At 33.8% G+C, this 26,283-nt stretch overlaps 1 protein-coding gene across 1 annotated transcript; it reads right to left on the bottom strand.

Moving 5' to 3' along the window:
* Positions 1 to 1,693: 1,693 nt before the first annotated feature.
* Positions 1,694 to 15,922, bottom strand: LOC126880015 (transcription factor 15-like). The gene is made up of 4 exons (XM_050643534.1): positions 15,600 to 15,922; positions 7,551 to 7,681; positions 2,791 to 2,894; positions 1,694 to 1,979 (listed from the first exon to the last, which is right to left on the bottom strand). The coding sequence occupies exons 1-4, from the start codon at positions 15,758 to 15,760 to the stop codon at positions 1,848 to 1,850; spliced, it is 528 nt and encodes a 175-aa protein (XP_050499491.1). The 5' UTR covers positions 15,761 to 15,922; the 3' UTR covers positions 1,694 to 1,847.
* Positions 15,923 to 26,283: the final 10,361 nt, after the last annotated feature.

Here is a 26,283-nt window from a genome sequence, read left to right as displayed (position 1 = left end):
GGTTTCAAATCGTTGTCCGTCATACACATTTTGTTCGAAAATTCCCCAAATAGAATAGTCAACCCGATATAATTCTGGGCTGTTAGGTGGCCATATCTCTGGCTCAATATAGTGCGGGCAATTTTCACCGTTACATAATTTTTTTATAAGTCCGACCCTGTACGTTATTTTTGCTTCCAAATTTGCAGTCATATTGAGAACGTGTTAAGCTATTAGCCCTGAAAAAATAAATTAAATCATCCAAAAAACAAAAAAGTTATTTTCAACTAAAAAATGTACTCCTTTATTTCGGCCCACAGTGTATTGTATGTCAATTATGGAGCTCCGGTTCTGGAAAGTTGATGGAAAGGAATTAAAGTGGAATAAAGATAAAGGGATTTTGGAAGACATGGGCAGTGCATCTAATAGAAATGAACCCAAAACTAAAAGAAGCACGGTGCTTCCACCGAACAAATAAAAACGGAAAAGGATGAGAATAAGGACACAAGTATGGAAACACAACGAAGCAAATGCAAGCAAAAATGATAATGATAGAAAGCAGCAAATAAAGAAGTGTATAAATTAAGGGAAAACCAACTAAAAAAAGCCACGTGGAGTGTTAGAAGTATTTATGAAGAAGGAGGAGTGTAAAACTTCATCAGCATATGAATCAATACGAACTGAACTTTTGTATGTTCTAAGAAACATACCTTAAGACAACCGAAATATTAGAAGTTGATAAAGCAATATTTTCTAATAGTGGTGGGGCAAATAGGGTGTGGGGTTTTTAATAAATAAGTCTCAAGGGAAGTGAAAGTCTCAGAGACTTTAAACCAATCTCGGAAAGGATTTGCTGAATATGACTGAGAGAAAAGTTCCGTGAAATATCTATAGTCAACGTGCATGCACCAAGCGAAGATAAAGACACCGCTATAAAAATGGATTTCTACCAACAATTAAAAAACTTTTTAAAGGCCCTCGCGAAGTACGTTCTAAAAGTAGTAATAGGCAACATAGCAGTACCCATTTTGACAGAAACGACATCTATGACTATGAGACAACATGGATCTCCACGCATGGCAACACTGTCAAATAAATAGACCGCGTTTTAATTGAAAATTGAAACTAGTAGTAGCGACTATAAAACAAAACATTCCAAAAGAGCCGAAGCAGCAACTAAATGCATCCAAGCGTTATAATGTAAAAAAGCTAAAAGACGAAAAAGTCAAAAGATAGTTAAAATGGAAAATAACAAAAATATTAGAAGACACAATTCCAAATGAAGATACTGGCCAAGAACGGACACAAATAAAGAAGATAATAACGGAAGCTACAGAAAAAACAGTAGGAAAAATAAACAAAGCAAACAATAAAGATTGGTTTCATACAGAATGTAAAAGGGAATTCGAAACTAGAAGAAAAACTTAAATACAAATAATGAATATACTGAATACAACAGAAACGAGGAAGAGTTATGAAGCATGAAAGAAAAAAAGCAAAACAGACCTACAAAAAAAAGAAATGAGAATATTGGGAAATGAAGTTACAGGATATAGAAGATCATATGATATACACAGAGATTAATAATTTTTACCAAGAGGCCAAGGTCAATCAAGCTGGAGGTCTTGGAATCGCATGCTTCAACAGAAGTAAAGAAGGCACTAGTTCCTTTTACAACAGTTGTAGGTTCGAGATGAAGTAAAAAGGTTTATGTAGAAAAAAAAAATAATTTATTAGGTGTACCTACTTAAATATCTACATTTTCTTATCAAAGTTATTGCAGGTCGCAAAATACTTCTTGCTATTAAGTATAAAAAAATCTTTGGAAAATGCCATTGTCTTCATATATGTACAATATTTAAATCGAATTATGAATAATAAATAGTTGTTAATTCTTCTGCATTTATTACAGTTGTTCGGCCAGTGGGAGAAGTAACGGGCGTTAGGAAATACTGCCCTTCGAAATTAGCACATTCAAATTCTTCTGTACGAACAGCCCTCTAAAAAATATAAAACGATGTGGTAAAACCATAAATAGAAGAAAAGTATAATGTTAAGGGGACTTTTACTGTCTAGATATAAAAAAAAACGTTTTTTGTTTTGGTAAAAACATTGCTCAGTATTTTACAAGTACTGTCCTAAAATTTTATGAAGACATTCGAAATAGAAACGAAGCTGTATTTATAACGGTACGTATCTGAGCTAAAACTCGTTTTTATACAATAACGCGCTCGACGCCTGTCTGTGCAGCTGCAATTCTAAAACTTATAAAGAGAGTATGTTATTGAAATTTATCAAAAATTATTGTTTTGAAAATCGGAAAAAGGTCTTGGATCTGGTGGTTATTCAAAAGGCAGTTGAAGTAAGTGGAGGCATCGAAATAAGCATAATATTAAAAGACAATTTAAAGGTTCGATTAGAGTTTAACGATTCTAAATTAACCACTTCCTTGGCAAAAAAATTAAAATCTAGTGATGTATTGCATGCACCTTGTAGGAATAAAAATTTGAGGAATAGCAACGAGTAGGTCGGAAAATATCGACGAAGCTCATATTACTAAAAATAGAAGGAACAGCGAGACATAAAAGGAGGCAGAATTATGAAAAAAGACGCCCACTGTAGTGGTGAAAAAACTAAAAGCGCCAAAAACCTTTTTCTTGTAAGGATACGTTGAAACCTTAACAATGTTTAAACAAATTATAGCCATAAATATAATAACTTGTTCTTTAAAAATATTTAAAAATTGTCTTTTTGTTCAATTTAGAAAGTCAAAGTCCTTTTAAAAATCAGAAGAATAAATTAGATACTTACATTTGATTTTTTGTGCGCTATACAAAATGTACACACTTGATGTCTGTTTAAAGTATTACTGCTATCTTCTTTTAGAAATCGTAAACAAGGTTGATCTATTGGCCCTAAAATTTAAATCAAATTAAAATTTGTCTTATTAGTCTAAAAAAGTCTGAAAAAAAAAGAACTCTTTTAACCCCGAATATCATCTAATACTACGGTAGTAATGAGGGTGATCTTGTTGTTTTTCAACAGATTTTGTTGTTTTCGTCTCTCTTTATGATGCGAATGAGCACAGAAACTACGTTTTTCCTATTTTATCACGAATATTAGTGTTTAAGTGTTTTAGTAGCTCTTGTAAATGCAATCCAAATACCTAGTGATACCGCCTTCCAATGCCTGCCAATTTTTTTTAATTTCGGGCCTGATGTAACCTGCAGTGATGCCGAACGACGGATTTGCTAGCAAGCTCAAAGTACTTAAATAGGCTACATCCGTCTCGAGAAATTTTAACGTTGCAGAAGGGTAGTGATGTTAGAAGACAATATTCTAACGAGAATATTCTCGGCAAAAATTTTCTATATTTTCAAAAACCGAAAGAAAAATAAAAACTAGATACGGGTCAAATTATTATAATTTAAATAATATGTAGATATATTGTTTTTGCCAATCCCACGAACCACTAGCAAGAGTGTTTACAGTGTCAATATTTATTGTTTTGGTGCAATATTAACGTGCATATATTTAGAATGGTGTTCATTTAAGCAGAGAAGAACAAGTTGAGGAAACTGAGTTTGTAGATAATTTAGCAACTTTAAAATATGGTGATGAGTCAGCTGAAATAATGGCAGATTTGGCACTTTATCGGTCTAAGGATTTTTTGGAAAACAATACTTTGTAGAAGTATTTTAAAATATACAGTATTTTGTATTTTGACAACGGCACCCGATTTGGGCGTCGAAACGTTAATAAAAATCATTTTTTAATAATATTGTGGCTTATTTCCCATTCTAAATAGTTAAAATTTGTAAAATCAATTGAAAAACTAGACGTATGTTATTGTAACACTGATGTTGCTCTTGTTACAGAGCGAAAACGTTTTGCTTCTATGTTTGTAGCCCTATAGGGGCTTTTCAAACTAATATACCTTTTACCAAGACAAAAATTTTTTATTAAATTTTACTTTTTTATGGATGTTGTGCACTTTTAAGATGGGGAAAAAGTGTTAAATTAGCGACCGTCATATTTTCGACGAACTAAATTTTTGAAGTGAAAACTTCTTTAGGGACGTTTTGCACTTTTTCGATGGGAAAAAAGTATTAAATCAGCGACCGTCATTGCTTCGACGAAATAAATTTTTGAAGTGAAATCTTCTTTATGGACGTTGTGCCCTTTTAGATGGAGAAAAATATTGAATTATCGTCCGCCATCGCGACCGTCATTGCTTCGACGAAATAAATTTTTGAAGCGAAACCTTTTTTAGAGACGTTATACACTTTTTAGATGGAGAAAAAGTGTTGAATTAGCGACTGTCATCGCTTCGGCGAAATAAATTTTTCAAATGAAAACTTCCTTAGGGACGTTGTGCACTTTTTGGATGGGAAAGAGGTATTGAATTGGCGACCGTTATTGCTTCGACGAAATAAATTTTTAAAGTGAAAACTTCTTTAGGTACGTTGTGCCCTTTTTAGATGGAGAAAAAGTATTTAATTATCGACCGTCATCGCGACCGTCATTGCTTCGACGAAATAAATTTTTGAAGCGAAAACTTTTTTATGGACGTTATACACTTTTTAGATGGGGAATAAGTGTTGTATTAGCGACCGTCATCGCTTCGGCGAAATAAATTTTTCAAATGACTACTTCTTAGGGACGTTGTGTACTCTTTAGATGGAGAAAAAGTATTAAATTTGCAACCGTCATTGTATGACGAAATAAATTTTTAAAGTGAAAAATTCTGTAGGGACGTTATGCACTTTTTAGATAGGAAAAAGTATTGAGTTTGCGACCGTCGTCACCTTGCCGAAAAAAAATTCGTACGTACATAAGATATATTATGTTTATGCAGGGGCGTGCAGTCCATGGAAGCAAGGGAAGCATTGCTTCCCTTGGTTTCCGTAGTAATGCCGTACCATCTGAGTAAATGAGATAATTTTAAAAAAATTGAACAAACACATAATAAGCAGGATTTTAAGTTGCGTACGAGAATATTTAATTATGTAGTACAAGCAGCAAGTACCTACAGTCGGAAAAATGAAAGAATACCCATGAACGAACATATAAAACACGCTGTATTTTCCTGTCACCGTGTCACAAAGAAAATTGCCCAGCTCAAGTACATGTAACAATAATTATTACATGTGCTTGCGCTGGCCAATTTTTTGTGTGACACGGTGAGAGGAAAATACAGCGTATTTTATATGTTCGTTCATGGGTATTCTTTCATTTTTCCTACTGTACCTAATAAGAAAAGACAAACGTATTTTACTCTATTTTTGTCATACAGTAAATAACTAAGCAATGAAATAGGTACCCATACTAGTATAAGCAGCGCTGTATGCTGCATCCTTCCGTACTCGGACCATGATCGTATTTCTACGGTGGTAGGTATTCGGAGTTATATCGGCATAATAATCTGATTTTTAAGTTGCTTCTCTCCAGCGACTCAAGCCTATGTAAAAATCATCGGGGTTAGACGGTGAGCGGTGAGTTCAAATTTGGGGCATATCTTTAGCTTATAAGCAGTTTTGTCAATTGCATACGAAGATGTTTTTGGTGAATTTAAATGGGATTTACCAGCATTTGACAATGACGGGCTTCGTTGACTGATTTTTTGAAAGTATGAAGATGGATTTTATTGAATTATTTATATAAATAAGTACATAGAATTATTTATATTATAAATACTAAATATACCTAAATATTATTTATATAAATATATTATAAAATATGTATTAGTGTTTTGGAAAATGGTGAAAATGTGGGATACAGAAACCATAAATAGCTCGAGAGGATTTTTGGATAGTTTAAAAGATTATTTGAATTTTACTTTATAACTTAGCTTTTTTCAGAAATATTTCCATTCTCAGATAATTTATTTAATGTATTGCAATGCAAGATAAACGAGATTGGTTTCTGTGTAAAAAAATTAGCGTATTTAAAGATATTATTAACAAAAAGAGAGAGATGACTTTGAAAAATGCTCGAATAATATGATGGCAAGAAGTTAAGTTAAGCCTAAAAGGAAACGAATAGGTACGCACTGATAATGTTGGAGATGTCGAATCGTGCTACCGCCAACTATACAATTTACCAGATTTTCGATCAAATATGTCAACGAATGGAAAATATAGGTTTTAAGAATTTTGATGACCTAGACTTTCTTTAGCTGTGCAATTTTAATACATTAAAAAAACACATTTTCCTGAAAAACAAACAAAATCTTTGATGCGTCTTTATGGACAATATTTTGACTTGATTTAATTAAGTTCAGAACTAACAGCTTTATATGAGACTGAGGATATTGAGTATTGACACAAAAAATATTGCCAGTGAGTTACTAATATTTTTTCCACCTACCTCTACCGAAACTATACATTTCCTGACCTGATTGTAGGGAGGAATGGCGTACCTACTTTTCGTCCCTAGGGAGACAAGGTACTTTTACTCCCTAGGGAGTATACCTAGTAGTATGTATACGTTTTATAAAGGATTTTACTTGTTTTCTTTTCCAATTGAATATAATCTGATTAAAGAAATGTCACAATATCCACGTTTGTACAAGGAAGTTATAGACAAGTTTTCGAAAAATGGTAGAAGAACTGAATTACATTATAAATAGGTGTTTTTACAATTTTTTTTATAAATTGCTTCCCCTGTTTCAAATTTCACCGCACGCCCCTGTGTTTATGTATTCATAAATAGCATAGAACGTACGCTACGCTTATATAATATAGGTATAGCACTTCTTTTTGGATGTGGAAAAACATTGAGCTTGTAATTTATATACTATAAATGAAGTAAGAAGAATGCTGTAAGACGTTTTCACTTCTGTCGGCACTCCCATGAGTGCTTTAAATTTTGTTTATCAAAGAAATTTTGTGTTTTCTGTTGTTTTTGTATTTTTTTATATACAAAGAACACTCTTGTTTCGTCTCATAATTTTGTATATAAGGTCATGATTTTTAAAACCCTATTTTTCATCTTTAACAATATTCTTAAGTGCGTCATGGGGTTCATTCTCAGAAAATTCTCCATATCGAGAATATTCTCGAGAATTTTCTCCGATTTTTCATTCTCAAGAATTTTCCAACACTACAGGGGGTTGGAGGTCGACCCCAGACCCTCCCGGTGCGGTCGTAACTATGACTCTCTTATTGCGTCTCTATATCGTTGCTCCCTTTGTTACCTACTCATGGTTTCTTCGAGTTATATTACTTAAATTGTTAAGTAGTTTCTTCTTGTTTCTTGAATCTTCTTCATCCTAATTATTTCGGTATGTCTCTATATTGTTGCTCCCTTTGTTACCTACTCATGATTTCTTCGAGTTATATTACTTAAATTGTTAAATAGTTTCTTCTTGTTTCTTGAATCTCCTTCATCCTAACTTCTAATGTTTTCATCTTGATCCATAAATATTTGGAGATTTGGAAGGACATTCTCAAATATCTCTTATTTGTATCAATAACTGAACAGATTTAGTTTGAACATTTGTTTTGAAATCATTGAATTTCTCAAAAATATAGTAAAAATAACCTAGAAATGTTAATAGTTGTAAATACCTGCCATTAGTTGTGTGCCTAAATGTGAAATATAACTAGATGCCAGTCGAAGAGTTTCGATTTTACTTAATTTTCTATCCTTTGGTTCTGTTGGTATCAGAGTTCGTAATGTTGAAAAAGCTATGTTCACACTAAAAAAAACAAAGAGTTAGTAGTTGCCAATGGGTCATACAAAATATAATTATAGCAAACAAAGCGAATTCTACAAAATATCATCATGGACAGAATAATAAAAATCTCTTAAATAAAAGTATCTAGGTACAGTAGAATCTCATTAATACGACACTATTAAAAACTAGAGGGGACGGATTATTGGCGGTGGCGTAACAAAATCCGTCGGGGTCCCTCCCCGCATAATTGGAAATGGGGCCCCCCTTAAAAAATTACTACATACGGCATGTGTAACAAAAACTTATACATATATTCGGTTTCGCTAAATTCAGACACAACTGGCTAGTGATTTTAGTAAGTAATTTTGCCAATTTGGTAAAATTGACAAAAAATAATTAATCAGTAGTCAATAATTACTTAAATAGTTAGTAATTTTGCCAATTTTTGCAAAATTGGCCAAAAACGAAACAAATTACCTACTAAAATCTCTAGCCAATTGTGTCTGAGTTTAGGGAACCGACATATGTGTAATAGCCCACTAAATGAATGAGAAATACAGCGATACCGTGTAATTTTCAGTGTCACCACCGAAGTGGTCAAGTCGGTACTTTTCAAGTTATTTACGAGTGAAAATGTTTATTGTTTAACAAAAAAAAAACACGGTTTCAGATGGTTGCAAATAACTCAAAAAGTATTTGATCGAAAAAAATGTTCTTAAGAAAAATGTAGCTTTAAAAAATGGTAAAAATTAAGTCTATTGAACCAGTAAAAGCAAAATTGTAGCTCATGAAAAGTTGTTCTTATTAGCCAAATTCAAATTGTGAAAATGGTAAAGCGTTCACGATTAATTTTATTTGGGGTGCTAAATAGGGAGAGATTTTCACGTTTTTTTTTAGCAAAAAAAAGGGGCCAACTTCAATAATATTTTAATTGACTTTCCCTCCCTTTCAAAAAGGTCGGGAATATTAATAAAAAAATTAAAATACTTATTAAAAAATGATTAAAAACATGTTTCTTTTCTTTCCCTGCTTATAACCTTAAAACAATTCATTTTGAAGCAAATGCTTACTAAAACATAAATAAAATAGCGGTAATTGAATTTTCTGTAAGATACGACTGACTAAAAATGTTTTAATTTATTACCCTTGCTGCAAAATAGTAATAAATATAGTGTCAACATGCCTTTTCTTATGCAATTTTTTTCAGCCCAATTATATTGAACTTGAGTTGGGACCATCGTAATTTGCCTAGAAAATCTTTATAATATAATAAAACAGACACCAAATTTCACTAAAATCCATTCAATATCGATTTCATTGAATTCATGAGAATCGTAAAAATTGCAAAAATCTCGAAATATTTATTTATATAATCGCTTTATAGAAACTGACTTACTATTCATTTGCTGCAAAATACAAAAATTGCATACGAAAGTTACTCTCTGCACCTTTAAAACCTCCGATAAAAAGATATCGAATTTTTTTCGGCCGAGTTAATATAAATTTTATTTAAAAAATTGATTACGCACACGATACTGTGTTTATTTAAGGCTTTATTTAAAATCTAATCTAAACTAACGAAGTTAATTTAAAGCGTTGTTTATTTATACAAAACACATTATTTTATTTGTACAAAATTTGTTCAAAATTATCTCAGTTACATTTCTTGTTCGAAACATTTTTTCTAGGGCGTACAGATTAAATCATTGTTTTAATGCCCCCTAGGGGAGTTTTAGGGGAAAAGCTGGGGGTAGCATTAAATATATCTATATCTGACGACTGGACTATTAGAAGAATTCTCAAAAAAATAATTTAACGTCATTTTAATATGGAATGGCATATTATTGAAAAATGTCAATAAATGGCATATTTGGTGGAATAAAAATTTGTGATTTTTAGAACAAAATTATCTATTCATGTAAATTAGATTAATGATTCTCGATAAGAGAAAAACAAATCTTTGGACACTAAAATGTGGAATATTATATTAAAAAACTGGATACTATTCATCGCGGCATATTTTTGTATTATAGTCTTATTATTTTCTATAATGTTTGTTAGGCAGATATCCATTTTGGTAATTTGTTGTTTAAAGGACCATATTTTACTACCACATGAAGAGAGAAGTGAAATACAGATTTCGAAAATTTATCCTAAAAGGAAGAATCATGTAAGCAAGTACAAAATGTAAATTTAGACATTTAAGCAAAAATTAAATGTTCACCAACAGAATTTTTATTTTTATATCGACATAATTTTAAAGATAAGATTTAGAGTAAAGAAAATTTTGCTAATTCTAGCATTATAATTCTACCTATTCACCAACCGAAGAGAAGGAGGACGACAAAAAGACATGCTCTATGAGGCACTGGACCGGTAGTACGATAAGTGCTAAAAAATTATGTTAAAATATTAAACTTTAATGCCACAGTTGGAAGACAGAATATCTTTTCTACAAATTGGTTGGATAATACAAAAGTTAAGTACTTTAACAACTAGTCGTGTTCTTCATCAGTATAGGTTTTTTGTAAATAAGCGACAAACTTTAAGGGGCAATTCTGCATGAAAAAATAATGACCGTTTGCTTTGTAAACTTATGTTCGCAAATGCTTCGTTTACGAGATACGGGATGTTGATTTTTTTTTACAAACTGACGGTTTATTTTATTGCCCTAAAACCGGCTGAGATATGCAAATGAAATTTGGTAGGTTTTAAGAGATACTTATTGGGAATTTTTTGACTTGCAATTAAGAATTTTATATTCACTATTGGCGTGCATACGGGTAATATGACCGATCATATTACCCGTATGCACGCCAATGGTGAATATAAAATTCTTAATTGTATGTCAAAAAATGTGCTATAACTACGTCTTAAAACCCACCAAATTTTATTTGCATACCTCAACCGGTTTTAAAGCAATAAGTAAATGGTCAGTTTGTAAGAAAAAATTCAACATCCCGTATCTCGGAAACGAAGCATTGGCGGACATACGATTATAAAGCAAACTGTAATTATTTTTTAATGCAGAACTACCCCTTAAAGTTTGTCGTACTTGTTTAGAAACACCCTGTACTGAAAAAGAACATGGCTAGTTGTTAAAGTACCTAACTTTTGTATTATCCAACGTAAGCGAATGAATCAAAAAACAGAATGTTAAGAAAACCTGAGGCTATAGTTGGGTTTTAATTTAAGTATTTTATAAGTGCTAGGATATTCCACAGGATGTTGCGAACTTTGAGAAAAAAACACAGTTTGATTCGTACACCCGGTATACAATGAAATTTTACCTGTTTAGCAAAAATATTATTACAGGGCTATTGACAAAGAACAAGGCTATAACATATTCAAAAAATCACTTAAACCGGACAACAGGTTTAGGAGATACGCGACCTCAAAAATTACCCATTTTTTAGGGTGCCCGTTTTCTATGACGCGCAGTGTATTAACGAATTATGGCAAAAAATACGAGATATTGTATTGTAGAAATTTGTTGAAATATGGGGTCAAAGAAAGGCAGAATAAGGCGTCAGTGCTTGGGCGCCCATACCCATGAGCAGGGAGGGGCGTGGCCCCCCTAGCCTTTCGGGTGCTTTAAACTTTAAACTGTAGGTATATGGTTATGCAAAGTATACAAAATATAATGTGCAACATCTTCATGTCTGCCCCCCCCCCTAAATTTTTTTATATGGACGCCCGTGAGTCAGTGGCTTGATAATAAGTTCGAGGTAGCAACAAACAGCAAAAATCAAAAATGCAGCATATACAAAAACTCTTGAAGCAGGTTGCACACGGAGAAAATAAGAAGAGTATACACGCCTCAGAAGAAAGGGAAAGCGCATCCACCCTTAACAAGAGGTAGTATGGACAGAAAACGTTAAATAAATACAACATTTATTAAATAAAATAGATAAAAATGAAACAAGAAAATACTACAAATCCCTAAATAGTAGCCGTCAAGAATTTAAGCCAAGAATGAAAAGCTGTAGTGTTTAAAACTGGACCAAGGATGTCTGAATAATTTAAGGTGACGAAAGGACTGACACAGTCCTGACATTTCAAAATTTATCTGGAACAAGCATTCAAGCTGTAGAAAAGAAAATGTAATGGCATGGGAATCCCTCTCAATGACGAGACAACACTGTACACTTTATGTTTCGCTGATGACCAGATTCCGCTTGCTCAGGATCATGACGACTTGAGTTACATGATGCGGAAGCTAATAGAAGAATATAACAAATGGGGTCTCGAAGTCAACATTAAGAAAACTGAAGCCATGTGTATTGAAGGGACAAAGCAGTCCACTACATTAGACGATTGGGTAGAAATTATACACTGTGATGAATACAAGTACCTGGGCATGAATATAACTCAAGATGGAACACTCAATGCTGCTATAAAAGTCATAAACATACAGGGTAGAAAAGCCATATCCATGATGAACGGTATTATGTGGGACCAAACAATATCTAAAGCGAAGTTTGGCAAATGAAACAAAGAACGTAGAAAATGTTACTAGGGACAGAAGTGCACTTCTGGAGAAAAGCAGCAGGCAAATCAAGAAGAGATCGGATACTAAATAAGATACTAAATAGGATACTAAATGAGAGAATACGAGAATTGATTGAGTCAGGTATACATACAATAATTGATGACATAAGATAATAAATAGGATACTAAATGAGAGAATACGAGAATTGATTGAGTCAGGTATACATACAATAATTGATGACATGAAAACAAAACAACTAATATGGTACGGCCAAGTACAGAGAATGCCAGATGACAGGACTCCTAAACAGATTTTGACGTGGACACCACAAGGGAGAAGAAATAGAGGAAGGCCAAGAAGAAGCTGGAAGGAGGCAATTGAAAAAGAGCTAGAGGAAAGAGAAATCCCTTCAGGTCTTTGGTGAAACATAGAAGAATGGAGGTTAGGTGTCAGAAGTCATCGCATCAGAGAACGCTGTAAACCGATTGTAGGTTGTAGTAGTATGAAAACTTGTAGAGATATTAACGGTGAAATTCTACATCTACATGATACAAACTCAGGTTTTACTAGATGGACACAACATTTTAGCGATCATCTCAATTTAGTCATCTCATCTTTTAAAAAAAGTGATATCATAGAAAATCAACCAAACATCCATTATTAGCAACAGCAACATACATTAAAGTACCAAGAAAAGAATAATAAGATGAAACATTTTATCATTTCAACTTTCTGTAAAGATTTGGTTAATTCATGCTTTAAAGTACAACTTTCCATCATTACCGAATGATTTAATTGGTTTAAGACTTTTAATATTATTTTTGGCATGTATCTTATTCATACTTAATTCATTTTCGTCAAAAATTTATGTTCAGTTTTAACAATTTTAATCAAGAGATATTAGTCACACTTTTCATATTCTAAATGTTCATATTATTAAAACAGTCGTATTATTTTTATGCCGATATTTCTAGAAACGATATTTTCTATTATTAGCTAATTTTAATATCCATAATATGTAAAGTACGAAAGTTTGAATCAATAGTAAAACGACTGTTTTTAATAATATGTTTATTATAGTCCAAGAGCTGGAAGCGGATTTTGCTCGTGATAAGTAATATGGACAAACTATACGGGGATATGTTGAGTTAGTCGTGTACATAACTTTCCCATACGGACGGATACCTGAGCGGGGGGCAAGGGTAGTTATAAGGAGTCAAATTCGCGGTTTTTATCATTTTTTTGTGACCCTCATGATCGAGATGCACCAAAATTTGGTAATAAGTAGATCATGACGTAACTAAACTAAATCTCCAGGGGTGGAACGCTGCGTGGGGAACAAAGGGATGGGGCAGGGGGAAATATAAAAATTATAAGGGATTTTTTGTGACGTTCGCGATCGTGCAAACATGCAGTTTGCCAAAAGATGAAATAAATATAATTAAATTAATAAAAACTGAAGCGCGCCTTTGTTAGTTGTTTTGCAGGCGGATACCATGGGCGAATACCTTATACCCTAGCACCGGGACTGGAACTAGCAATAAGCAAGAGATTGGGAAGAATCACGACGGGGAAGTTAAAGGAAAACTGTGAACTATAATACAAACAACCATTATGCAAGCGGCAAACCTTGGCATTGGGATAACAAAAAAATAAAAGATAGAACACTACTGGTTTGATGAGGACTGCAAAAGAATCCTGGCGCAGAGGAATACCGCAAAAACAGAAAATGTTAAATAATATTCAAATTTTTTCCATTTGGGAGAGGAAAATCTAGAGAAACGTTTTTTGATAGTAAGAAATAAGTAACGGTAACGGGGAATGGCACAGAAGAACAAACCAAGAGCTAATGGAGATGTATAAGCATAGGCGTAACCAGGGGGGGTTTTGTGGTTGTAACCCCCCCCCCATTTGTTTGTACTTTGAGCTCTATACGCTTAACAACATTACTATTACATACCCCCAGAGACGATCCAGTAGTTGTAACCCCCCCCCCCTTAGGATCATCCTGGTTACACCTCTGTGTATAAGAGACGCAAAATAACAGACAGAAAATCAAGGCACAGCACAGACAGTTAGATGGATGAGAGTTCTGTAAACAGAAGAACAAGGGAAGAAAAGAAGAGGGAGACCAGGAAGGAAATGGTTTGATGCCGTCCGGACAGACATTGAACAAGGGACTGGAGAGAACAAGTGAAGGACCGGAAGAAGTGTAAAGTATTTTTTAATTAAAGTTGTGGTTTATTCGCATTAATGCATTAAATACGGTAATTAATACAAAAATGTCACAGGAAAATAGTTTCGAAACCATACTCGAAAGATCGGCTAAGGAAATGATGAAAATAACTCGTAAATACTCGTGGATTCTCGTAAAAATTATTTTACTTGATTAAATAAAGATATTTACAACTGATACAATACAATGAGAAATGATAGAAATGATAGAGGCATTCAATCAAATAGAACGAGCTGCACAAAATAGTGGCCTTAAAATCAACCAGAACAAAACAAAATATATGCAGGTAAGTAAAAAGGCAGAAATAAGGCAGCCACAAAATATAACAATAGAATACAACATTGAGGGGGTAAAAAACTTTACATACTTGGGATCCCTAGTCACGTCTGATAATAACGTTGCGGAGGAAATGAAGAGGCGAATATTTATTGCCAATAAAAGTTATCATGGCTTAATTCGGCAACTAAGGTCAGATAACGTCGCAAGAAAAACAAAATGCCAAATATACAAAACCTTAATAAGACCGGTATTCACATACGGCTTAGAAACCTGGACACTCACTAAAAGAGAGGAAACATTGCTAGCCACCTTTGAAAGAAAAATCTTGCGACACATATATAAGGGCACAAAAGAAAATGGAATTTGGCGAAGAAGGTACAACTTTGAACTATACAAAATATACCAGGATCCGGATATCATAACATTCATTAAAATAGGACGGCTGCGTTGGATGAGACACGTAGAAAGAATGGAAGAAGGCGAAATACCAAACAAAATATTCAAACAGATGCCAGTAGAAAAAAGAACAAGAGGAAGACCGTAGCTGAGATATTTAGAACAAATAGAAAATGATATAATACCTTAAACATAAAAACTGGAGAAAAAAAGCACGAAACAGATCAGAATGGAGAACTGGAATGGAGTACTGCAGTACGGGCATATAATGCGAATGAAAGATGAACGATGGCCAAAACAGGCCATAATAAACTATGTTCCATGGAATAGAGGGAAAGGAAGACCAACATTAGAATGGAGAGAATGAATCAGAGCAATAGTGGGGGATAGGATAGAGCCATAAATGAGGAGGAATGGTCCGACCGAAAAAGGTGGAGATCGAAATGCGGGGCGGGATGCGGCGAAGGCTGTAAGTAGGAAACTCTCGTAGAAAAAAAGAAATTTAAATAAAATACCTAAATAAGAATATATTATACCTGTGTGTCCTATCCCTCTCTCTAGCATTCGCCTGGCTCCTCTGTCGCACGGGAATCCCATACTCTGTTTCAAAAGTATAAGATTTTCTTTTTTTGTCCCCGTTCGCACTTCCGTTGAACTTCTGTTCGCTCATTTGTCCCGAAAAATGCAAAAATTCCATGCTGTCACCCCGCTGGACGTGGACGGCCGATCTTAATTAGTTAATTGATGCCGACTAATTGACTTAATTGGCCCGAGAGACTAAACAACCGACGATTCTGTATTTTGCCCTGCTTCTGAACCGACTAACTACTAACTTGGAAATAATTCGGGATGTGTGTGAAATGTATATCAAAAAGAGGCGAAGAAATCTACTGGCGGATTCCCATTAGTACAGGACTGCACTTAGCCGTAGGATATAAGAAAAATAAAGTAAAAACTTCTTTGGCGGTGCTATGCACTTTTTGGATGGAGAAAAAACATTGAACTCGCTACAGATTTTTGCGACCGTCATGCGTCACCGCTACGGCGAGATATATGATGTCTTGTATACTCTGGACAAATTAGGAAAAAACAAGGAAAAGTTAATCTCTTTGTTTATAAGCAAAAAAAATGTATGAAATTTTAAAAAATTCCGGAGAATGCCCAAAAATTCGATTTCTTGGTGAAGTGCTCTTTTATATGTAAAAAAATTGGCAAACTTCTATACGATTTAGTTTTTGCTGTGCAAAATTTTAAAAGATAATTTTTTTTTATTGATAAATGGCTTTGGCAGAGCCAATTAGCCAGACTTGTTTGTGATTGATTGCAGATTCATAGTCATAAATTTCTTGTTTCATAACGTAAGTACTACAATATTATTTTTTTGATACAACATATTACTATATTATTATGTTTTTTTTTATTATATATTTTAATTTGTGGTAATCACTTTTTTTCTATTTTTTTTTGTTATTATTATTTTATTATATGTTCTTTTTTTTATATATTATTTTTTTTTCTTTTTAATTTTTTCAAACCAAATTAACAAATTATGCCTAGTTTACAACTTGTATTTACATAATTTAACATGTTTATAAATGAAGATAGATGAAGATATGATGAATGATAGATGAAGAATTTCCATATCATTTGTAAATATTAAAGTATTAAGGTTTATTGGGAAACAACATTTTAAATTTTTTAATTCCTTTTAAAAGATTAAAAAAATTGATTGCACAATTACTACGCTAAATCCATTAAATCGATATTAATGAAATTTGGTGGACAGTTTTATTATATTAAAGATTTTCTAAGTGAATTATGAAGGCCCTAAATGCAATCTATGTAGTTTAAAAACATTGAATAGGAAAAGGCTTGTTTTATTAATTTTTTGTATTTATTGCTATTTTGCAGGAAGGGTAATAAATTAAAACATTTTTAACCAGTCGTATCTCATAGAAAATAGTATATTGTACAACAAGTGAGAAAAAATTCTCACGAGCACAGAAGTTTGTTGGCACGAGCAGAGGCACGAAGCGAGTGCCGCAAATTAAGCGAGGAAGAAATATGTCATTTTCTCATGTGTTGTACACAGTATTTTCTATGGATGCGGTTTTGTCAAGAGTTCAAACTTCAAAATTAAATAATTTAGGTGCTTTTAGGTATATTATATGCATAAATTGAAATAAAATACATATATATGTAGGTATTTAATATTCTTAAAATTGTATACGTTATTTATTTAAAATTCTAATTAAGAGTTATTTTTGAACAGTTTTGAAAGGTAATTCCTGGTAAGTTTTGGTCTCACACTTTTTTTTTGACAATATTAATTGTGCTTGTATTGTGCATGTTACCATGGAAACGGCGATCATATATGGAAAACCGTAGGACAACCCGCGAGAAAAAATATTTCTCACTGCAATGGCCGACTTTTCTCACTGAATGAGAAATTTTTCGTTTTGAATGTATGTAAGTAGTGACAGAAGTTGCTCATTGTATAGCATCCATAGAAAAATGTTAATTTCGTATTATTAAACGTTAATTTATTTATTTCATTACGACTTTACTCCAAAATGAATCGTTATAAAACTATAAGCAGGGAAAGTAGAAAAACACAATGCTTTTAATCATTTTTAAATATTTTGATTTGTTTAATAATATTCCCGGTCTATTTGAGAGGAAGGAAAAGTCAATTATTATCATTGAAGATAACACACAACTTTTTCTGAAAAACTCAGAATGCCATCTCTCACATCCATCTCAAACAGATCCGCCCTGGTCTATAATTAGACCTTATTTTGTATATTTGTTCTTTACGAATATTTCTCCACTATTATGTTTTTCAAAATCAAATGTCGGAAAAAATAGAAATTCTTTGGGGTGTAAGACAGGGCTGTATATTGTCACCACTGCTGTTTAATATATGTATTACGCGAAGCCGTCTTCCAAGAAGCTTTAGCAGAGTTTAAGAGTGGGATGATCATAAATGGTGAAATCCTTAATAATATAGGAGATGCCGATGACACTGTCATATTGACTTCAATTCTACAAAGTAGAATTGAAAAGTAAATATTCTATTGAACGAAAAGTGTACTAATATGTATATGCTATTAAAATAAACTTAAAGAAAACAAAATTCGTGGTCATTACAAAACATCCAAAAGACAATGAGACAGTCCATATTAATAATATCCAGATAGAAAGCAGAAAGGGTAGATAAATACAAATATCTCGGGACATTGGTTAGTCAAAACGCAGAACAAACACGAGAGATTAAAAGCCTTACCGAAAAGAAATAGCAAGGGCAAAATTTGTGAAAATGAAACATATATTATTTAGTAGAGACCTAAGAATGGATCTAAGGATAAGGTTGTTGTGCTTCTTCGTTTTTACAACTTTGCTCTACAGATCTGAGGCCTGGGCACTGAAGCAGTTTAAGATTAAGATATTGGAAGCTTTTGAGCGTTGGTGTTAGCAAAAACTGCTAAGAATATCATACTTACTTACTTACTTACTTACAACCCTTCGTGGGTTTTAGCCGACTCGACAACATGCCTCCACTGTTTTCTGTCTTGAGCAACCTCCATCCAATTCTCCACGCCCATACTGCTTAGGTCTCCTGCTATATTATCTCGTCACCGGAGTCGAGGGCGTCCGCGTGGTCTCCTTCCAGTTGGGACTTCCTCCCACACCAGTCTTACTCTTCTTTGATCAGAATGTCTTCTGAGGTGTCCTGCCCATTGGAGTCATCTGGACTTTATTTCTTTTATGATGTTGGCGTCTGGGTAAAGTTCTTCGAGCTCTTTGTTAGTTCTTATCCTATATTGTCCTGATGCTTCATCCAGCACAGGACCAAAGATCTTCCTTAGGATTTTTCTTTCCCAAACACATAGTCTCTCTTCGTTTGCCTTTGTTATCGTCCTCGTTTCGCTTCCATACATCACAACGGGTCGTATGATTGTTTTATAGACTTGTGAATTCTCTAACGCGCTCAAAGTTAAAGTCATCGATGGTGATGTTCTGACCTATTCTGTTTCTGCTTTGGTTATTGCGGCTCATATATATATATATATATATATATATATATATATATATATATATATATATATATATATATATATATACATATATATATATATATATATTTCGTCTGGTTTTCGTTGATTTGTAGCCCCATCTTCTCTGCTTCCTTCTCGAACCTCACGAAAGTCTCCTTCATCCTTAATCGTTTGTTTCCTATTAGATCGATATCATCTGCAAATACCAGTAGTAAGTTTGGTCCTTCTCGATGAAATACTGTATTCGGTTATTCGATTCTTGCACTTCTGATTATGTGCTCCAGAGCTAAGTTGAAGAGTTGTGGTGAAAGTGCATCTCCTTGTTGTAGTCCATTGTTTATTTCAAATGTCTCCGAGTATTGTTGTCCAACTCTCACCTTACATCGTAACCGTTCCATACACATCCGTATCAACCTGACTAGTTTTTTTTTGGAAAGCCAAGTTCCTGCATCTACATATCTAGGTTCACTAGTTACCGCAGATAACAATGTCAGCGAAGAAGTTAAGAGAAGAATACATATTGCTAATAAAACATATAATGGACTCATTAAACATCTAAGATCTAACAACATCACGAGATAAACCAAATGCAAAATATACAAAACCCTGATAAAACCGGTCCTTATATATGGATCAGAGACATAGACACTGACGAAAAGCGATGTGAACTTATTAGGTACGTTCGAACGAAAAATCCTTAGACACATATATAAGGGGGTGAAAGAAAATGACGTATGGCGCAGAAGATTTAATTTTGAACTATACGCAGCATACAACGAACCCGACGTCATAACATCCATAAAGATCGGACGTCTGCGCTGGATGGGCCATGATGAACGAATGTTGGAGACCGAATCACCAAAACACATAATGAAGCAAACACCAGTAGGGAGAAGGTCAAAGGGAAAGCCCAAACTTAGATACATGGAACAAGTGGAACAAGATCTGAAAACACTTGAGATTACCCACTGGAAGAACAAAGCAAGGAACAGAACAGAATGGCGGAAAATCCTTGAACAAGCCAGGACCCAAAAAGGGTTTTCGAGCTACTGATTATGATGAAGTTCCTGCATCGCTATCCACAGTCTAGCCCTGCATACTCTATCAAATGCTTGTTTAAAATCTATGAACATCTGATGAAGCTCACAATCAAACTCCCAGCATTTTTCCATTATCTGTTTTATTGTGAATATCTGGTCAATAGTAGAGCGGCCCGGTCTAAATCCGCATTGATAATCTCCAACGATTTCTTCTGTGTATGTTTTGGTTCTTTCTAGCAGGATGTTTGCAAGGTTTTTATAGGTGGTGTTTAGGAGTGTTATTCCCCGGTAGTTAATACATTGCTTTTTGTTTCCTTTTTTGTGTATTGGTACAATAACCCCTTCTTTCCATTCATCTGGCATTGTTTCTTCTCGCCAAATGTCTTGAATTAGCTTGTATATAGAACTGTACAACGCTTCTCCTCCATATTTTAAGCACTCTGCGGGTATATCATCGCTACCTGGTGTCTTATTATTTTTAAGTTTTTTATTTGCCTGTATTACTTCTTCGTATGTCGGGTATTGGTCTTCTATTTCAGCTGTATGTACTTCTATGTTTGATGTGTTTCTGCTAGATTGGTCGTTTAATAGTTGATAGAATTATTCCTTCCAGGTTTTTAGGATTGCCTTGTCATCAGTTATAAGCTGCCCGCTGTCGTTTTGAAGGAAGTTTCCTGTTTTTACTTGGTACCCGGTCTTGATATCTAAAACTCCTTTGAAGAACTGTCTCGCTTGTTTGTTCTTTCTTTTTTCTTCTATATCTCTGATTATTTGTTCCTGATACTCCCTCTTCTTCCTTTTCATTAATTTTCTTGTCTCTGTTTTTCTTTGTTTATACATTTCATTGTTGTTGTGCGAGGGGTTTTGTAGCATGTTCCTTCTCAGGGCCGGCGATAACGGGCCTGCAAGGAATGCACTGCAGGCGGGCGCCCCTGTTTGGGGCGCGCCAAAATGAGCTTTTTTGTGCAGGTGCTATACAAAATACTAATTTAAAAGAAATCGAAGGGCGCCTATGCTAGTTTTGAAGGCGGGCGCCTTCTACGTTAGCGCCGGTAGTCCTTCTAGCCATATTTCTTCCTGTTATGGATTTCAGGCAATCATCGTCAAACCATTTTTTTGTTGTTTTCTTTTTGTGTCCTAGTATTTCATCTGATACGTTTGTCAGACCTAATTTTATATTTTTCCAAGCTGAGTCTACGTTGTTATAGTCCTCTGTCTGTTTAAGAGCTATTTTTATAGCCTTTTGCAATTTCTGTTCTGTATCATTATCACGTAGAACTTCGGTGTTCCATAATTGTGTTTGTATATGCTTGTGTTTTTTGGGACGCTCTTCTTGTCCTTATCTTCGTTTTTACCAGAAAATGATCCGTGTCTCCATCAGCTCCTCTTGGGCTATTAAGAATATCATAGGTAAACAAAATTACCAATATTAAAGTCCTTGATAGGATTAAAAGAGGGAAGAAATTATACAGCCAATTAAGAAGCGGAAGTTTAGATATTTCGGTAATATAATAAGAGGTCCTTGTTATAGTCTGCTGCGTTTGATTATAGAGGGCAAAATAAAAGGTAAAAGAGATGTAGGAAGAAGACGAGCCTCCTGGTTACGAAATCTAAGGGAATGGTTTAGTCTGAGCTCTAACCAGCTATTTAGAGCTGCAAGCTGCTGTAAGTAAAATAAGAATTGCCATGTTGATATCTAACCTTCGATAGAAGATGGAACCTTAAGAAAAAGAAGAAGATTTTGTTTTTCTCAAATCTTAAACGAGCTTCTTAGAAGTTATACTAAATTATTTTTCTTTTCTAATTAAACCCGTAAATTTGGATCATGTTTTTCTAACCTTCCTTCCTAAGATTGCCTTCTAGCAGTATTTTGTGCCTTCACACTATTATTATCTGCATATATTTACAGTTAAACATTAAAATTATATGAACCTGTTACAATAAAAAATTTCCTCTTTTTTGGAGAATTACAAAGAAGTCCGTACCTGACAAGATTTCCTTGGCTATGTCAAGAGTTTGAAAAGAATAAGCAAAGCAAAGCAACAAGTGTGTGGACGCATGCTGAGGCAATTAGTCAATTTCAATGATTTTACCAGATGCTTCTTGAAACGCCTACTTGGGAAAAATCCTGTGGTGTAGGAAGTGATTTCGTTTGTTTTCTTTTAAATGTGTAACAAATGCATAATGACACAAAATAATGCTGGATTGGATATGTTCATGTTTTCATTTTCAAATTCCAAAAAACAAACATTAAAAAAACGTTATTTAAAATCAATTTTATTGATGGTCTATTATTCTGTTCTGTTATCATTCTAGTTATATCAAAAATCAAAAAGTAGGCCAGAAAATAAAGCATTACACCTCGTAACTTTTTTAAAGTAAGACGGATCGTTTTTTGCATTCAATTCGGGAGAGCTTCTGGAAAGTTCTTGACTACTTGGCATGAGGGACAAATGAAAATTGCATTGTTGTAGGCGGAAAATGCATTTTCCAAAGTGCATCTCAAAGTGTTCAAAAAATAAAAATTCACAACTCGGAAAATAATCATGGAAATAATTTCAATTTTCATACTCGGAGGGTTTTTGAGATCGCTGAACAGGAATATTGGGTCGACGAAGCTGTAAAGAGGTAGGTACCTGGTGCCCGGTTTCCGGGTATATACACGTCGTTACCTGGTGTTTTATAGAAATTAATTATGAAAATCGTTGAAACTTGTTATTCCTAGGTTTTTGAGGTCGCTGAAAACCAATATTACTTCGGCGATGCTGTATGAAGTACCTGGTGCGCGGTATCTACGGCATGTCCTAGAGTTTTATGAAAATTCTGTTATGAAAATAGGTTGGAATTTATTACCTCGGGGTTTTTGAGACACAGAAGAAAACGAACACAGAAGTATTGCTGGAAATGGGCAAAGAATACGAAATAATAAACACAATAACAATAAGAAATTACACAATGCCTGGACACGCATATAGGATAGGTATATAAGGTGACTAGGATATATATTATAAGGTGACCAACTGTCAGTGGCGGCTCGTGATTTTTACAATAGAGGAGGCTATACCTAAAACTGTAAAATATCTAGACAAATTTGCACTAGCAAAAAAATGCGCAAAAAATGTAATTTAAGGCCCCATTTTTTGACCATTTTTTATTTACATTTCATAATATCATCCTAATTCATAATTTCATGATATCATATCATTTTAAAAATAGTTAGTCTAATTGTAAAAGTTTAATACCAAAGTTTGTGTCGTTTATTTGTTAACAATTCCATCTATTTGTAAATAGATACCTATGTATATCAAAATAAATACAGATTTGAAGTTTTGCAGTCCATACATAATGAAGCTTCAAATTTTTTAAGATACTCAACTGAATTTTTTAATTCTAAACGCGGCCTACTGCGAATTCAAAAACACGATAAATTACCGATATTTTGCTTTGAGTTAGAGATATCGGAAAAAGTTATTTGAGCAAGTTGTTCCAAATATTATTATAACCCCACATACCAAATTTCATAACAAAATTCGCACTTTTAGATTTTTCATTATTTTTAGTCAGGACCCTAAAATTCGTTGTCCCGAGACGCACGCAACCACGCAACGGAGCCGAGAAGCTACTCTGCCTCCCTTGGTATATCTCCGGGCAGCGTGTGATGGCACCGTGGTAGATGCCACTGTTAGGAGACCGGGTCTCCTTAAACGCCTGCTGCGCTGCACGGAGCATTAGCAACGGAGACTGCTGGGCTTCTCGGCTCCGTTCATGCATCTCGGGATAACCCAGGGTCCTGCCTACAATAATATGTAATAAAACTGAGACGCGATCATGCGTTCTAATGCTAATGCTCCGTACGTATGGATAATTAGTGATAATATGGAATTTACACGTTGTATAATAGTGAGAGTGCTTGTTGTTTTCGCGGTTCATGATAAACAAAACAGTGTAGAGTGTGTAAAAAATTTATGGAGAGGCTGAGCCTCCCTTGTCTCCTCTGACGAGCCGCCACTGCCAACTGTACTCATTTACTGAGTTTTGTACTCTTTTTTGCAAACTGTAGTCTTTTCAAATCCTGTACTCTGAAAGAAGGGGCGTAACAGTGGCCCCCGCAGCGTGAAGCTTCCGGGGGGCCCCATCTTGTCGTCTGATATTATGTAAAAATCTATTATAGGTATATGATTTTACTTTATGCGTTTGAATTTAAAAACGTAAATTTCTAAATAGGCGTATGCGGCAAGTGAATCATCTCATATCTAGAAACTTATCTCATATCTAGAAACGTACTCCTTTCCGGTCTCACGAACTTTTATGGTGACGACAATAAACCATAATGCTTTGTACGTGACTATTGAACAATTTGAGAATTGCAATTTGCCGAATTTTAGAACAATATTTCTAAATCTAGAAATTGGTTTTCTCTTTAATCTTTAGCTACGTTTAGTATTTCGATACAATTATCCAGAGGCGTAACAGAGGCCCCCACGCCCTAAGCTTACCAAGCTTATGGGGGCCCCAATATGTCAAGGGCCCCATCTTGCCGTCTAATATATGTAAAAATGTGTTGTTATATTATTTGCATACATACGTTTTTTAAGCAGTGCAGTATTGAAAATGAAGTTTCAGTAAATGACAGTTTTGGAGTGAAATTATCAACGTCACGACGGATTTGACAAATTGGATTTAGGTTCTAGTACACTCCACTTCAAAGTTGGACCCCTAGGAGGGGGTGACACCTCTCCTTGGGGTGAAAAACATAGTTACGTTTAGTCCGGAAATGCATAAATTGATTAGTAAAGCAACTTTTGTTCTGTAGAGTTTCTTTATCTATGTCAATACTTTTCAAGTCCTTTGCGAATGAAAATGTTTATTTTTTAACAAAAAAAAAACAACGTTTTCAGACGGGTTTTTCGCAAATAACTCGACAATAAGTATTTATCGAATTAAATATTAGATATCGAAAAAATATTTGTAGAAAAAATGTAGTTATAAGATAAAAAAAAATGGTGTACTTATTCATGAAGTCTGTCGACGCAGTAAGCACAGTTAAAGCTCATGAACAATTATTCTTATTCGTCCAATTCCAAATCGAATATTTCAACCTGGAATGACCAAACAATGAAGTACTTTTCGGGAGAAACTAATTAAAACTTTTTTTAAATGTTTGAAAAAAATGCTTTATTTTTATTTTTTATTTAAAGTTTCTAGCACCAAAACTATACGAGTTACGCTCAAATAAAGTTGACTAGTTGACCCCTTTTTTTGGTAAAAAAATCATGAAAATATGCCCCTATTTCGCACTCCAAAAAAAAATTGATCGTTAGCGCTTTACCATTTACTTTAAATATTTATTGTTTATATGATCTGTAAGTTTGACCAGTTCGAAGTTCTTATTTTTGAAAAAATTTGGTTTCATAGTAAAAAAAATTTTTTATTTTGGAAAAATGCCTTTTTTTTTAAAATAACTTAAAAAAAGTAAGTATTAGTGATACGAAAAATCTCAAAGACTAAAGAAATGTAGGTCTTGTTTTTATAAATATTTTGGCTTTATTTTTTTTTTTTTGTAAGACAAAAATTGGTTAAGATATGGCTGTTTAAAATTTGCATATATGTACTCGTGATTAGTGACTCGTTCAAGCCCTTTCCACGAGAACCCTTTTAAAAATAAGCACTTTGAACCGGTGAAACTTACAGGTCATACAAAAAAGTTAAGTAATTTGTAAGGCGATAATGATTAGTTTCGTTTGGGGTGCTAAATAGGGGGAGATTTTCACAATTTTTTTTACAAAAAAATGGGACTAACTGTATTTTAAGCGTAACTGGCTTAGTTTTGATGCTAGAAACTTTTGTAAAAAATAAAGCTTCTTTTAAACACTTTAAAAAGTTCTAATGAGTTTCCCCGAAAAGTATTTCATTTTTTGGTTATTTCACGGTAAAATATTCGTTTTGGAATTTGACGAATAAGAAAAACTTTTCATGAGCTACAACTTTTCTTTTACTGGGTCGATAGACTTCATTTTTGTTTCATTTTTTTATAGATAGATACATTTTTGCTAACAATATTCTGTTCGATCAAATACTTACTCTTTGAACTATTTGCGAAAAATCGCCTAACAACGTGGTTT

The sequence above is a fragment of the Diabrotica virgifera genome, chromosome 2, assembly GCF_917563875.1.
Source record: "Diabrotica virgifera virgifera chromosome 2, PGI_DIABVI_V3a".
In the NCBI taxonomy this organism is placed as follows: Eukaryota; Metazoa; Arthropoda; class Insecta; order Coleoptera; family Chrysomelidae; genus Diabrotica; species Diabrotica virgifera.
The sequence above is the reverse complement of the archived record's forward strand: the minus strand, read 5'-3'. Positions and strand labels throughout refer to the sequence as shown.

What these genes read in the sequence shown, in the direction of transcription:
- LOC126880015 (XM_050643534.1), bottom strand. Translation starts at nt 15,760, where the DNA reads ATGGAATTTTTGCATTTTTCGGGACAAATGAGCGAACAGAAGTTCAAC. An exon ending in AGGCACACAACTAATGGCAG is followed by an intron (nt 2,895 to 7,550) that starts GTATTTACAACT and finishes TTTAAATTTTAG; the next exon opens with GGCCAATAGATCAACCTTGT. An exon ending in TAGCGCACAAAAAATCAAAT is followed by an intron (nt 1,980 to 2,790) that starts GTAAGTATCTAA and finishes TATATTTTTTAG; the next exon opens with AGGGCTGTTCGTACAGAAGA.